Source organism: Mustela nivalis (genome assembly GCF_964662115.1).
Source record: "Mustela nivalis genome assembly, chromosome: 2".
NCBI lineage: Eukaryota > Metazoa > Chordata > Mammalia > Carnivora > Mustelidae > Mustela > Mustela nivalis.
Genome location: NC_139021.1, coordinates 100,197,928 through 100,210,839, shown reverse-complemented (window position 1 = coordinate 100,210,839; position 12,912 = coordinate 100,197,928). Strand labels below are relative to the sequence as shown.

Genomic DNA, 12,912 nt, shown 5'->3' with positions numbered 1-12,912 from the left:
TCTCAGTCCTCGACGTGGTTGACGTTGCCCTTCTGAAACTCCCCAGCATCCCTCCCTCACTCTCTTTGTCTCGCAGGTTTATCTGGTCCATAGGTTCTCATCACCAACACCCTACAACCGGTTTCTGCTCCTGAGTAAAGGACTCCATTCCTTTCCTTTCTCATCAAGCTCAAATCTTAACTCTCAGATGTTTGTCTCACAACTTTCAAAATTCTTCTTTCCCCTAATGCCTCTCTACCAGTTTCTCTTCTCCCTTTTTCAAGCCACCCTCTCTCCCACCCTCCCTTCCTTCCGTCCTTCCTTCCTTCTCTGCATGATCTTTTCGTTCTTTGTATTCCTTCCTCCCTCCCCCTCTTTCCTTTTCTCCTTCTGTTCTGTTAGTCCCCACACAGCACTTCAGTACTTTTTCACCTAGTGTTCTGGGACTCACTCTTTGTGTACAAGACCCAGGAGCTCACGGCAATTCGTTCCCTAATAAAGGATGAAGGGAGACCCACACGGGGGCATCTCAAAGGTCGGCTTCTCTGCAAGTCAACGGGAAGCTTCAGGGTCATGAACCCTGGCCTTCCACACTAGAGCTGGACACGGGCTACGCTAAGCATTCCCCACAATCTCCTGTCTTCCAAGACCCTGAGCATATGGGCTGTCCCACCAGAAACCTGAAGAGTTTCATTTCTCGGCTGAAATGGGCCTCGAGCCAAGCCGCCGCCCGAGTGTCTGGAAAAGTCACTGGCTTCAGCACGACTCACGGGTATATAGTCTTTGAAACAGAAACATCAAAAATTTAATCAGCAGTTGACGTGGGTTTGATGCTACCATGCAGAAAGATCTAAATGAATTCCGGAAAGGAACAAGGCACGCGACTACAAGTGGCCTACAGGGGTAGACGCAGCGACCATTCCTGAAGGGAGGGGCTGGAACGCATTCCTTGAGTCAAGAAGGGAGGAACGTGAGGGAGCGATCCTGCCACAGCCCCTCGTGTTCTGGCCACTAGCAGAGGGTTCACACTGCACAGGAACCCGGGCAATGCTGGAGCACAGCACGGGAGAGGTCTCACGTGCCTCACTCACTCCAGGTGTGCTGTGTCCTGGGAAGACAAGCCTTGTATTTGCTGACAATGTGGAAGAGCCTTCAGCCATGGGTCCCTGGTGCCAGGGACATCAGAGCTCGTTCATCCTGGATCGCAGCACACCCATCTACCCAGTGTGGGAGAGCCTTTAGTCGGGGCTCTAAGCTCGGGAGACACGAGAGAACTCACCCTTCCGAGGAACGGAGACATGATACACATGGGGGGAACAACTCCAGGGCAGTGCTCACCTCTGTACACAGTAAGACCACTGGAGACGCCCCTCACGGATGGAAAGAAGGTGGGGGACCCTTGTTTCAGAGAGCTCTGCTCTTCTTCCTGCCCAGGAACTCACACGGGGTAGAAGCCATGTGCTGGGATTGCTGCACAAGAGCTCACAGCAACATACATCCCTTCGAGGCCATGGGCAAGTTCCCACAGACAGAAACCGGTTGAATGTCATCTTCAGGGGAAAGCATTTAGGCCAGCCACACCCTTAGCCAGCATCCGAGGATCCACATCGGCGGCAACCCCAACAAATGCGGTCAATGTGGAAGAGCCGTTGGATACAGCTCTCACATATGGAGACACCAGACAACTCAGAGCGGAGAAACCTGTGTCTGTCACCACTGGGGCCCCGCCTGTACCCAGAACGCCGCGCCCACCTTGCTCACCGCCACAGAAACCACACAGTACAAACCCTTGTCTCCCGTCACTGAGGCAGAGCCTTCACCCAGAAGTGGACCCTTTCCCAACACCAGAGAACTCACATGGGGAGAGCCACTAGCGCGATATCCTGGTGGAAGAAGCTTCAGGTGGGGTTCATGCCTGAGGCTCCCGCTACCATCTCAGAGTGTGTTTCACCCCTCACACGGGAGCGAAGGTGCAGACACCCCTGGGACGCCCTGCATCATGGCTGTGGCTGAATGCCGAGGACATCCCATATGGGAATCCCATTCCTCACGGAGCCAACCCAGGAAGGACCGGAGAGGATTCGCACACAGGAAAATCCTCCCGGTCTGATGAGCAAAGGAATGGGCGCAGCTATCCCTTCTTCCCTAGCCAGCAATGACACCCTCACACCGAGGAATCACTGATCCCAACACAAGGAAGGGAAATTCTTCCCTGGACACTCCCATCAGAGAATCACTGGGCAACTACCTCCTAAGGAATTCCTCGGGGTGACTCTGAGATACAAACTCAGACACTGCAAACACATATAACGGGGCCCCATTCTGAGGGATGCGGAATGCGCTATTCCAGTAACCAATAGCTAGAAATCAAGCACACCTGCTCTGATCCAGGAGTACTTCCATAAAGGCCAGTCTCACCAAACAGGCGGCGTCTCACAACCGTGCACAAAATGCCAAGTAAGAACAGGGGATTTCTCCTTCAGGAGCTCTCACAACAGACACAGGTACTGTCCCTTGGTAGGAAGTGGGATCACGGGAAGTAACACTGCCTGGGATCCATGAGAACATCAAGTCGAGGGGGAACTCAGAGTCTCAGAACACAAGGTGATAGAAGTATGTTCACAAAAACATGAACCTATCGATGTATATAGATCGCAAGGATGAATGGCCACAAGATTCAAAAAACACATGGTTTGTGATCTACCTCTCATGTGTCCTTAATTCTACTAATATTGTCCTCACAAAGCGCAAAGGATTTAAAAAATAATTGCATGCTTAGAAATATATCTACTTCACTTACTGGAGATCGACAGAGCTAGCGAGGGAGCAAGAACACCCGGGGTCCGGCAGCGGAGAAGAGAAAGAAAGGTGCCCAATACAGGGCTTGATCCCCCAGGATCCAGGGATCCTGACCTCAGCCAAGGGCAGATGCTTACCCAACTGCGCCACCCGGGGGCTGGCAAATTAATTTCATCTTTTACAAAGATGCTCTTCTGGAAGACAGGGCACCAAAACCTCCACAGTTCAGCCTCAGGCAATGAGGGCTTCCTCCCTGTCTATGAGAACATGGAAGCCAAAGGTTTTTCTCCACCACCAAGAAGAGCTACTTATCTCTGGGCCTGAGAGGGTGTACAACCACTGCAGATGTGGAAATACTCCCCGATTCAGTAGATTTTGAACAGGAAGGCGTTCTTACAGTCCCTTCCATAAAGACAAAGCCTGTCCAGGAATGCCTGCGAAGTTCTTTCAGTTAAGGGACCAGCTTTTGGCTTTGGGTCAGGTTAAGTTATCAGGGTTATGGGACTGAGCCCCGTGTCAGGCTATGGAAGGCATGTGGAGCCTGCTGAAGGGTCGCTCTCATCCCCTGCAACACCCACTCCGCTGCAAAAAAAAAAAAAAAAAAAAAACACGAGGAGATGCCTGGGATTCTTTGCTCTAGATGAATGGCCCAATAAAGCAAGGGTGGGCAGAAAGTCGATCATCAAGAGAATATCTATTTATAAGGTCAGGCTGCAATAACTCAGGACTCTGCTAAAAGGGGCAACCTGGAGTTCAGAAGTCTTGTGTGGGGCAGGGACTTGCAGAACCTTCTCCACATGTGCCACTAAGTCATCTTCCCCAAGCAGCCGACTCTAGACATTCTGGTTAACGGTACATCTCCATGTTAATCGACAAGAAGAGGCTCTCTTTGCCTCCGGAAGAAAGACAGAAGCCGGCACGAAAGACACCCAAGTCAAGGCCTGAATCTCAACCCAGGTGGGAGGTTCAGAACCAAGACAACTTACCACTGCGATGCACGTGCACCAGGGAGATGACAGTGGTCACACTCCTGGACGTGCTGCACTTCCACCTGCACTGAAGAGACAGAGGCCAGACGCTTTGGATGCTGCCCAGCAGGCCACGTCCCCTGAGCCTCGAAGCACCACCTGTAAAAACAAGGAGAGCATTCAGTCGAGGTCTCAGGACCCGCACGTGGGGAGACACAGAGTCACCCATGACGGAAGCAGGCCCCTCCGTCCCAGCAGGGAGTGCAGGTTCAAGGAGGCCAAAACCACCGGGCCCCGCCATCTGTCAAAGTCTTAGCATTGCTGCTGGAAGGCCTTCCCCTAAAGCATGCTTGGCGAATTGCCTGCCAGGAGTTCCATGAGGCTGATAAGGGCCTCTGGTCTTTCCTTGCTAAGACATGCCTCTCATGCGCCCTGGTACTCAACAACAACAACAACAAAAAACCACGACTGACTACCTTCCTCTTCCACAACAACCCTTCCACTTCAGGGTCGTGGCTATGGCAGAGTTCACACTGTGCGCATTTTGCCCTGATAAACGCCAACCCTCCAATAAAGCACAGAGCAGAGAGTCAGGCTTGAGCACGCTGGTGACCTGGCCGGCTGCCTCCCTCCCTCCCTCCCTCCCTGGCTCCAGTCCTTTCCTATAAGCATCTGCCTGGGCCCTGGGACTCTGGCTGTGCCCAGGTGCCCCGGGCCCTGGGTACAGGCCGTCAAAAGGCAGTTGACGGGCTACAGACTCCAGCCAGCCAGCCCTGTGCTCCCCTCAACCCAACCACCGTGGTGACCAATGTGGGCCCAGATGCCAGATCCAACTGCAGCCCCCGCCTTCCTGCTCAAACACAGGGTCGCCCCCGAAGCAAGGCACATCGGCCCCAAATAACCTGCCCCTTTGCCCCCACCTCACTGGGCTGAATATCCCCTGGGGACAGAAGCCCCAGAAGACAACACAACCTCCATTCCAGGCAGCGCATTTCACTCGTCCTCAGGTCTTGCATAGGTTGTCTGATGGGTCCATTAAAACCCGCCTACGTTATGGCCCGCGTGCTGCTCTGATGTGAGGAACCCTTCACCACCCCAGAGTTTGAAAGGTCACCTCACCCATTTCGGAGGGCTGTCCCAGTGACCACGCCCACTTCTCCTGCCAGCCTGGGACTCTGCCTGCAGAAAAAGAACAAGAAAGAACAAGAGTTGGTGATAATGTGAAGAAAAAGGAACCTTGTGTACTGATGCTGGGGATGAAAACTGGTGCAGCCATTATGGAAAACAATGTGGGGGATCCTCAAAAATTTAAAAATAGAACTGTCATATGTTCCAGTAATTCCATTACTGGGTATTTACTCAAACAAAATGAAAACATTTGAAAAGATACGTTTATATTGCAGCACTATTAACAGTAGGCAAGATATGGAAGAGCCCGTCAACAGATGAGTGGATAAAAATGACGTGGTGTATATAGAGATATATAGAGATATCTAATAGACTAGTACTTGGCCAGAGAAAAGAATGAAATCTTAACATTTGCAGCAACATGGATAAATCTAGAGGGTACACTACTAAATGAAATAGGTCAAAGAAAGACAAATATCCTATGATTTCAATCATATGTGAAAGTTAAGAAACAAAACAAAGCATAAAAGAGACCCAAAAAAAGAGACTCACAAATATAGAGAACAAACTGGTGATTGCTAGAGGGAAGGTGGGTGGAAAGAGGGCATGAGACAATGAGGGTGTGTCATTTGAAAAGAAAGACAAAACTCTATCTGAAGTCAATATTATTGTCTATGTAGAAAACCTCAAATATCTTATAAAAAGAAAAAAAAAACTATTGGAAGTAATGAGGAAATACCAAAACATCATAGGATACAAGGTCAATATAAAAAAGTCAACTATTTTCCTATATCTGAATAAAGAACTGAATTCCAAATTTTCAAATGAAAAAACTACTATTTACAATACACCCCTAAAAAGGGTACTCAAGTATAAAACCTAACACAATACATATATACAGGAAGACAAAACTGATGGAAGAAATCAAAGATCTAAATACATGGAGATAGAGCTCGTATTCATCGGAAGCAAGACTCAATATGGCTAAGACGTCAATTCTTTCCAACTTAATCGATAAATTCAATGAAATCCAAATAAAACCTCACAGTTCTTTTGCAGATAATGACAAGAAGATTCTGAAGTTTACACAGAAAGGCAAAAGATCTAGAAGAGCCAACACACTGGACACCTGGGTGGCTCAGGTGGTTGAGCATTTGCCTTCAGCTCAGGTCATGATCCCACAGTCCTGGGATGAAGTCCCGAGTCAGGCTCCTTGCTCAGAGGGGAGCCTGCTTCTCCCTCTGCCCTCTCTGCCTGTGACATCCGCTCTTTGTGCTCTCTCTGCCAAATAAATAACATCTTTTTAAAAAGTTTTAAAAAAACAGAATAGCCAACACAACGTGGAGGAAAAATGAGAATTCACATCACCTGGTCTTGAGACTAACTATAAAGCTACTAGCCACCAAGACAGTGTGTTAGTGATGAGACAGACACACAGATCAACAGAACAGATTACAAGGACCAGGAATAGAGCTACCAAAATAAAGTCAAACATTTTTTGACAAAGGCACAAAGGGAATAAAAGGAGAAAAAATAGTCTTTCAACAAATGGTGCTCAAACAACTGAACACTCATGCAAAAGAAATGAAACTAGACACAGACCTTACACAAGTATTAACTAAAAATGAATCAGAGGGCACCTGGGTGGCTCAGTAGGTTAAGCCGCTGCCTTCGGCTCAGGTCATGATCTCAGGGTCCTGGGATCGAGTCCCGCATCGGGCTCTCTGCTCAGCAGGGAGCCTGCTTCCCTTCCTCTCACTCTGCCTGCCTCTCCGTCTACTTGTGATTTCTCTCTGTCAAATAAAGAAATAAAATCTTAAAAAAAATAAAAAATAAAAATGAATCAGAGATCTAAATGTAAAAATACAAGAATAAAGAATACAGGAGAAAAATCTCTAGGACACTGGTTTGGGTGATGGGTTTTTAGATTCAACAGCAAAAGCACAGTCCACGGGGAAAAGCATGCGTTGGATATTATTTAAAATAAAGTCTTCTGCTCTGGGAAAGACATTTTTAAGAAAATGAAAGGATAAGGCACAGACAGGGAGAAAATATTTGGAACACAGATATCTAATAAAGGCTTTGTGTCCAACATCACAAAAGAGCTCTTAATGACTCAATAATAAGAAAAGAAATGACCAAATGAAAAATATGCAAAAGATTTGAACAAACTCTTCACCAAAGATATCAGGATAGCAAATAAATACACAAACAGATCGATGCTCCACATCACCTCAGTGGGAATATGCAGACACCATGACACAGGTACTGGAATGGTTACATCAAAAATAATGACAGTGCCAATTTCAGGTCCAGAATCAGAACAACAAGATTCTGATTCGTAGTTGGTAGGAACAAAAACTGATACAGCAACTTTGTAGAAATAGTTTGGCAATTTCTTGCGAAGGTAAACATACATACATACATACATACATACATAACCAACACAGCAATTTCACACCCTGTGTTTTTGAAAACTTATGTTTTAAAACCTACATGTGAATATTTCTAGCACCTTAATTCAAATGGTCCCAAACTGGGAGAATCAAGCATCCATGGGTTAACCACTCTGAAATCATGTATGTGTATTCTAAAATTGAACTATCAAATAAATGAAATTCCGATGTTAGCTGGATTCTCACTGTTAGTGCAGGAGATTACAGACAAGCAAGGAGAGAAGGTTAGAATATTCCATCTGGTAATGCTTACAACAGTGTGAATACTTAGCTTACTATAGATACAGATGGTGACATACTAAAATATTTATAGACACGTGTATATACATGAGTGAGTATACACATATTCCCTGTTCAGTTAGCTGAGAGTGTCTTTGAGCAATGACTTAACAGTCACAACAGACACAACTAGTTCCCCAATCTTGATTTCTCATACTATGCTCCAATGAAAAGAACCAGAACTACTTAGGGGGAAAAAATGGCTAATTCTACGGCAGGAAAGACATAAGATGTACCTGGAAAATCTACTGCCACAGAGTAAGGTAGAAATACTCAAACAATAACCGGGTATGTCAATAGACACAGGAACCATCAGGATGTGCTTTTTAAAAAATTTATTTACTTGTTTTTGAGAAAGTAGGAAAAGGAGAGAAAGCATAAGCAGCAGGGAGGAACACAGGGAGAGAGAGAATTTCTCTTTATTTATTTATTATTTGATAGGCAGAGATCACAAGTAGTCAGAGAGGCCGGCAGAGAGAGAGGGGGAAGCAGGCTCCCTGCTGAGCAGAGAGGCCGATGTGGGGCTCGATCCCATGATCCCGGGATGACGACATGAGCCGAAGGCAGAGGTTTTTACCCACTGAGCCACCCAGGAACCCTGAGAGAGAGAATTTCAAGCAGGCCCCACATTAAGCAAAGAGCTCAACGTGGGGCTGGATCCCAGGACCCTGAGATCATGACCTGAGCTAAAATCAAGAGTCAGACACACAACCAACTCAGCCACCCAGGTGCCACTAGAAGATGCTTTACTAACCAACCTGGAACAACTTGAGCAACCAAAGGAACAAGGTATCATTGTACTAGAACCAAAATATAAAATAACTACCCATGAATTCGTGCTGATATAAATGGATTAGTAAATAGGAAAGAACAGAAAATTCTCCTGTGCAGAATTCCTGATAATTTATGTACATAATTGTGTAGCTACTCCAACAGGAAGGAGGTATAGTGTAAGTGGTATAGTGTAACTGCCCACTTCCTTCCGAGGAGTACAGCATGAGGACAGAGAAAACAAAGTAATAAGTCATGTCCAGAGCACTAACCCTTGATATGATAAGACCAAAGGACATTTTATCTCTGTGGTCTTCCTCCAAGAAACTCGTAACCTCAGTCTAATCATGAAAACAACAGCAGAGAATTCCCAATTGAGGGGCATTCTACAAAACACCTAACTGTACTCCTCAAAACTGCCCAGGTTATCAAAAACGAGGGCAGTCGGGGCGCCTGGGTGGCTCAGTGGGTTAAGCCACTGCCTTCGGCTTGGGTCACGATCTCAGCGTCCCGGTATCGGGCCACGCATCGAGCTCTTTGCTCACCAGGGAGCCTGCTTCCTTCTCTCTCTCTGCCTGCCTCTCTGCCTACCTGTGATCTCTCTCTGTCAAGTAAATAAATAAAATCTTAAAAAAAAAAAAAAAGAAAAGATATTTAAAAAAAAACAACAACAACAACAAGGAAAGTCTGAGAAATTGTCACAGCCAAGGGGAGCCTAAACAAACGACAAAGTGAAAGGTGGCATTCTGAAACAAAATACCTGCATGGGGGAGAAAACACCAGGGTCAACTATCAAAAGACAAATCACATCCCATAAAATAATAGTTTACAACCCATATAATGGACAAGCACTAGTATCGCTAATCTAAAAGAGCTAGACATTCAAAAAGAAGAAAAACAAAAAAAGCCACAAACCTAAGAGCAAAATGGGCAAAATATGAACAGAGGGTTCACAGAAACGTAAATACACCTTTCAGATACATGAAAAAATACTTAACCTCACTCATACTTAAGAAGCTTACAGAGATAAACTTCATAAAATGCCATGTTTCTCTTTCCACTACCAAAATTCCAGAAGTTGAAGCACATGTTCTATGGGGGAAGCTGTGGACAAACAAGCACGGATGCAGTTTCGATGGGAGTGACACAAAATGATACCACAATCCTGAATGATCGAGTTATCAATTCTATGCACCCGTTGACCTGGCAGCACACTTCTAGGAATTTATCGGATAGAAAAAACCTATATGTACAAGGTCATTCACTAGAACATGGTTTGTAATAGCAAAAGGTTTGAAATAGTGCATAACTAATAATAACCAGTTAACTAACTATGGAACGTCCATGCTTGATTACTGTGCACTTATAACAAAGAAACAATCCGTGTTCTGTTTAGATACAGATATCTACAGCAGGAGGACCATAACTCCAGTTTGTCTGGGACTGTCCCGATATAGCCAGTTGTCCCATTATAACTTTATGGAACCTCTTTCATTCTCAGTGGAAGTGTCTCAGTTGAGATGAAAAATGTCACCCTTCCTAGAGGGAACATCACTTAACCTTTAACCATGTTATTACTAATTCAGAAGTATTTTATTAAAAAGAGAGAGAGAGAGAGAGAGAGAAGACCAGTCAGGGAAAAACACAGACTGAAGAAAAGCAGTGAGCCAAGGATGGTTGAGCAACAAACCCAAGGAGAGGCAACGTCTGGGGCAAAAGGGAAAGACAACTTTGTGAGGAACAGTAAGGGGATGTATCAGAGTTAAGAAAGGAAAGCTAGCAGGCAGGTGTCAGAAACAACAGAGACTGAGGGTTATGCTGCAGGATGGTCAAGTAAGACAAAGCCAAAAACTGGATTTGACTACAATTAGGTAGCCTTTTCCAGAGCTGACTCAGCTGAATGTCGAAGAAGCAAAAATGCATTCATGAAGTTGAAATATGAATGAGAAATGCAGAAACCAAAGCCGGAACAGGCGGCTATTCAAGCTAGAGATGTGAACAAGCGGACACACAAACACTTAGGGAGAGTCATCTGGAGGACGCGTGGTCCCTCCATTCCACCAGATCTTCAAAGTCCTATTCCTGGATCAAGCAGGACCATGAGAGGGCTGTCCACTCAGACCTCAATTGTTCGGTCCCCTGAAAAGCATCCATACACTTCTAGCACAATGCTGTGTCTACCAGATATGATTATAGGCTATTTTAGTGTTGTTATTGGGAAAATCAAAGGAAGTTTTACAACTTGCACAACTCTGTGAAATTAAGAGTCCTGCTTCTCATTCTACCAACTGTTCTTTGAATTTGCTTGATATACTTGATTCACCTCCCTTCAAGTAATTCTTGCCAATTTCTATCTTTTCGGTTTTATTTTTAAGATTTTATTTATTCATTTGACAGACAGAGATCACAAGTAGGCAGAGAGGCAGGCACAGAGAGAGAGGGAAGCAGGCTCCCTGCTGATCTGAGAGCTCGATGTGGAGCTCTATCCCAGGACCCTGGGATCATGACCTGAGCCAAAGGCAGGGGCTTTAACCCACTGAGCCACCCAGGAGCCCCTCTATTTTTTTGTTTAAAAAATATGAATCCTTTCAAATTTTAGAAAACTCATTTTAAAACAAAGTGGAATCAGGTAACGTGATGCCCCCAGCTTTATTTTTGTGTTTCAACATTTCCTTAGCGATTCGGGTTCTCTTCCGATTCCATACAAATTTTAGGATTCGTTGCTCCAGCTCTTTGAGGAATACCAGTGCAATTTTGATCGGAATGGCATTAAAAGTATATATTGCTCTAGGCAGTATAGACATTTTAACAATATTTATTCTTCCGATCCAAGAGCATGGAATGGTCTTCCATCATTGTGTGTCTTCTTCAATTTCTTTCATGAGTGTTCTGTAGTTCCTCGAGTACAGATCCTTTACCTCTTTGGTTAGGTTTATTCCCAGGTATCTTATGGTTCTTGGTGCTATCGTAAATGGAATCGATTCTCTAATTTCCCTTTCTGTATTTTCATTGTTAGTGTATAAGAAAGCCACTGATTTCTGCACATTGACTTTGTATCCTGACACATTGCTGAATTGCTCTATGAGTTCTAGTAGTTTGGGGGTGGAGTCTTTTGGGTTTTCCATATAAAGAATCATGTCATCTGCGAAGAGAGAGAGTTTGACTTCTTCATGACCAATTTGGATACCTTTTATTTCTCTTTGTTGTCTGATTGCTATTGCTAGGACTTCTAATACTATGTTGAACAAGAGTGGTGAAAGTGGGCAATCCTTGTCTTGTTCCTGATCTCAACGGGAAGGCTGCATGGTACTGGCATAAAAACAGACACATAGACTGTGGAACAGAGTAGAGAGCCCAGCTATGGACCCTCAATCCTATGGTCAATTAATCTTCGACAAAACAGGAAAAAATATACAGTGGGAAAAAGACAGTCTCTTCAATAAATGGTGCTGGGAAAACTGGACAGCTATATGTAGAAGAATAAAATGCGACCATTCTCTTACACCGTACACAAAGATAAACTCAAAATGGATAAAAGACCTCAACGTGAAACAGGAATCCATCAGAATCCTAGAGGAGAACATAGGCAGTAATCTCTTCGGTATCAGCCACAGCAACTTCTTTCAAGATATGTCTCCAAAGGCAAAGGAAACTAAAGCGAAAATAAACTTTTGGGACTTCATCAAAATCAAAAGCTTCTGCACAGCAAAGGAAACCGTCAAAAAAACAAAGAGGCAACCCACGGAATGGGAGAAGATATTTGCAAATGACAGTACAGACAAAAGGTTGATATCCAGGATCTATAATGAACTCCTCAAACTCAACACACACGAAACAGGCCAACATATCAAAAAATGGGAAGAAGATATGAACAGACACTTCTCCAATCAAGACATACAAATGGCTATCAGACACATGAAAAAATGTTCATCATCATTAGCCCTCAGGGAGATCCAAATTAAAACCCCATTGAGATATCACCTTACACCAGTTAGAATAGCCAAAATTAACAAAACAGGAAACAACATGTGTTGGAGAGGATGTGGAGAAAGGGGAACGAACCCTCTTCCACTGTTGGTGGGAATGCAAGTTGGTGCAGCCTCTTTGGAGAACAGTGTGGAGATTCCTCATGAAATTAAAAATAGAACTTCCCTATGACCCTGCCATTGCACTCCTGGGTATTTACCCCAAGGATACAGATGTCGTGAAAAGAAGGGCCATCTGTACCCCAATGTTTATAGCAGCAAGGGCCACGGTCGCCAAACTGTGGAAAGAACCAAGATGCCCCTCAACGGATGAGTGGATAAAAAAGATGTGGTCCATATACACTATGGAGTATTATGCCTCCATCAGAAAGGATGAATACCCAACTTTTGTAGCAACATGGACGGGACTGGAAGAGATTGTGCTGAGTGAAAAAAGTCAAGCAGAGAGAGTCAACTATCATATGGTTTCACTTATTTGTGGAGCATAACAAATATCATGGAGGAAAAGGGGTGTTAGAGAGGAGAAGGGAGTTGGGGTAAATTGGA

General features: G+C 44.9%; 1 protein-coding gene across 3 annotated transcripts in view; it reads right to left on the bottom strand.

Annotated features, from left to right (window-relative positions):
- LOC309859719 (uncharacterized protein) overlaps positions 1-12,912 on the bottom strand; it is a 284,862-nt gene that overhangs the window by 79,339 nt on the left and 192,611 nt on the right. For all 3 annotated transcript variants that reach the window (XR_014308860.1, XM_082720774.1, XM_082720775.1), the window contains exons 23-24: positions 4,866-4,925; positions 3,765-3,905 (exon numbers count right to left, since the gene is read on the bottom strand). Coding sequence is in view for 2 of the 3 variants with exons in the window: in XM_082720774.1 (XP_082576900.1) it covers positions 3,765-3,905; positions 4,866-4,925 (201 nt within the window). In the remaining variant the exon portion in view is untranslated. The remainder of the gene's footprint in view (positions 1-3,764; positions 3,906-4,865; positions 4,926-12,912) is intronic.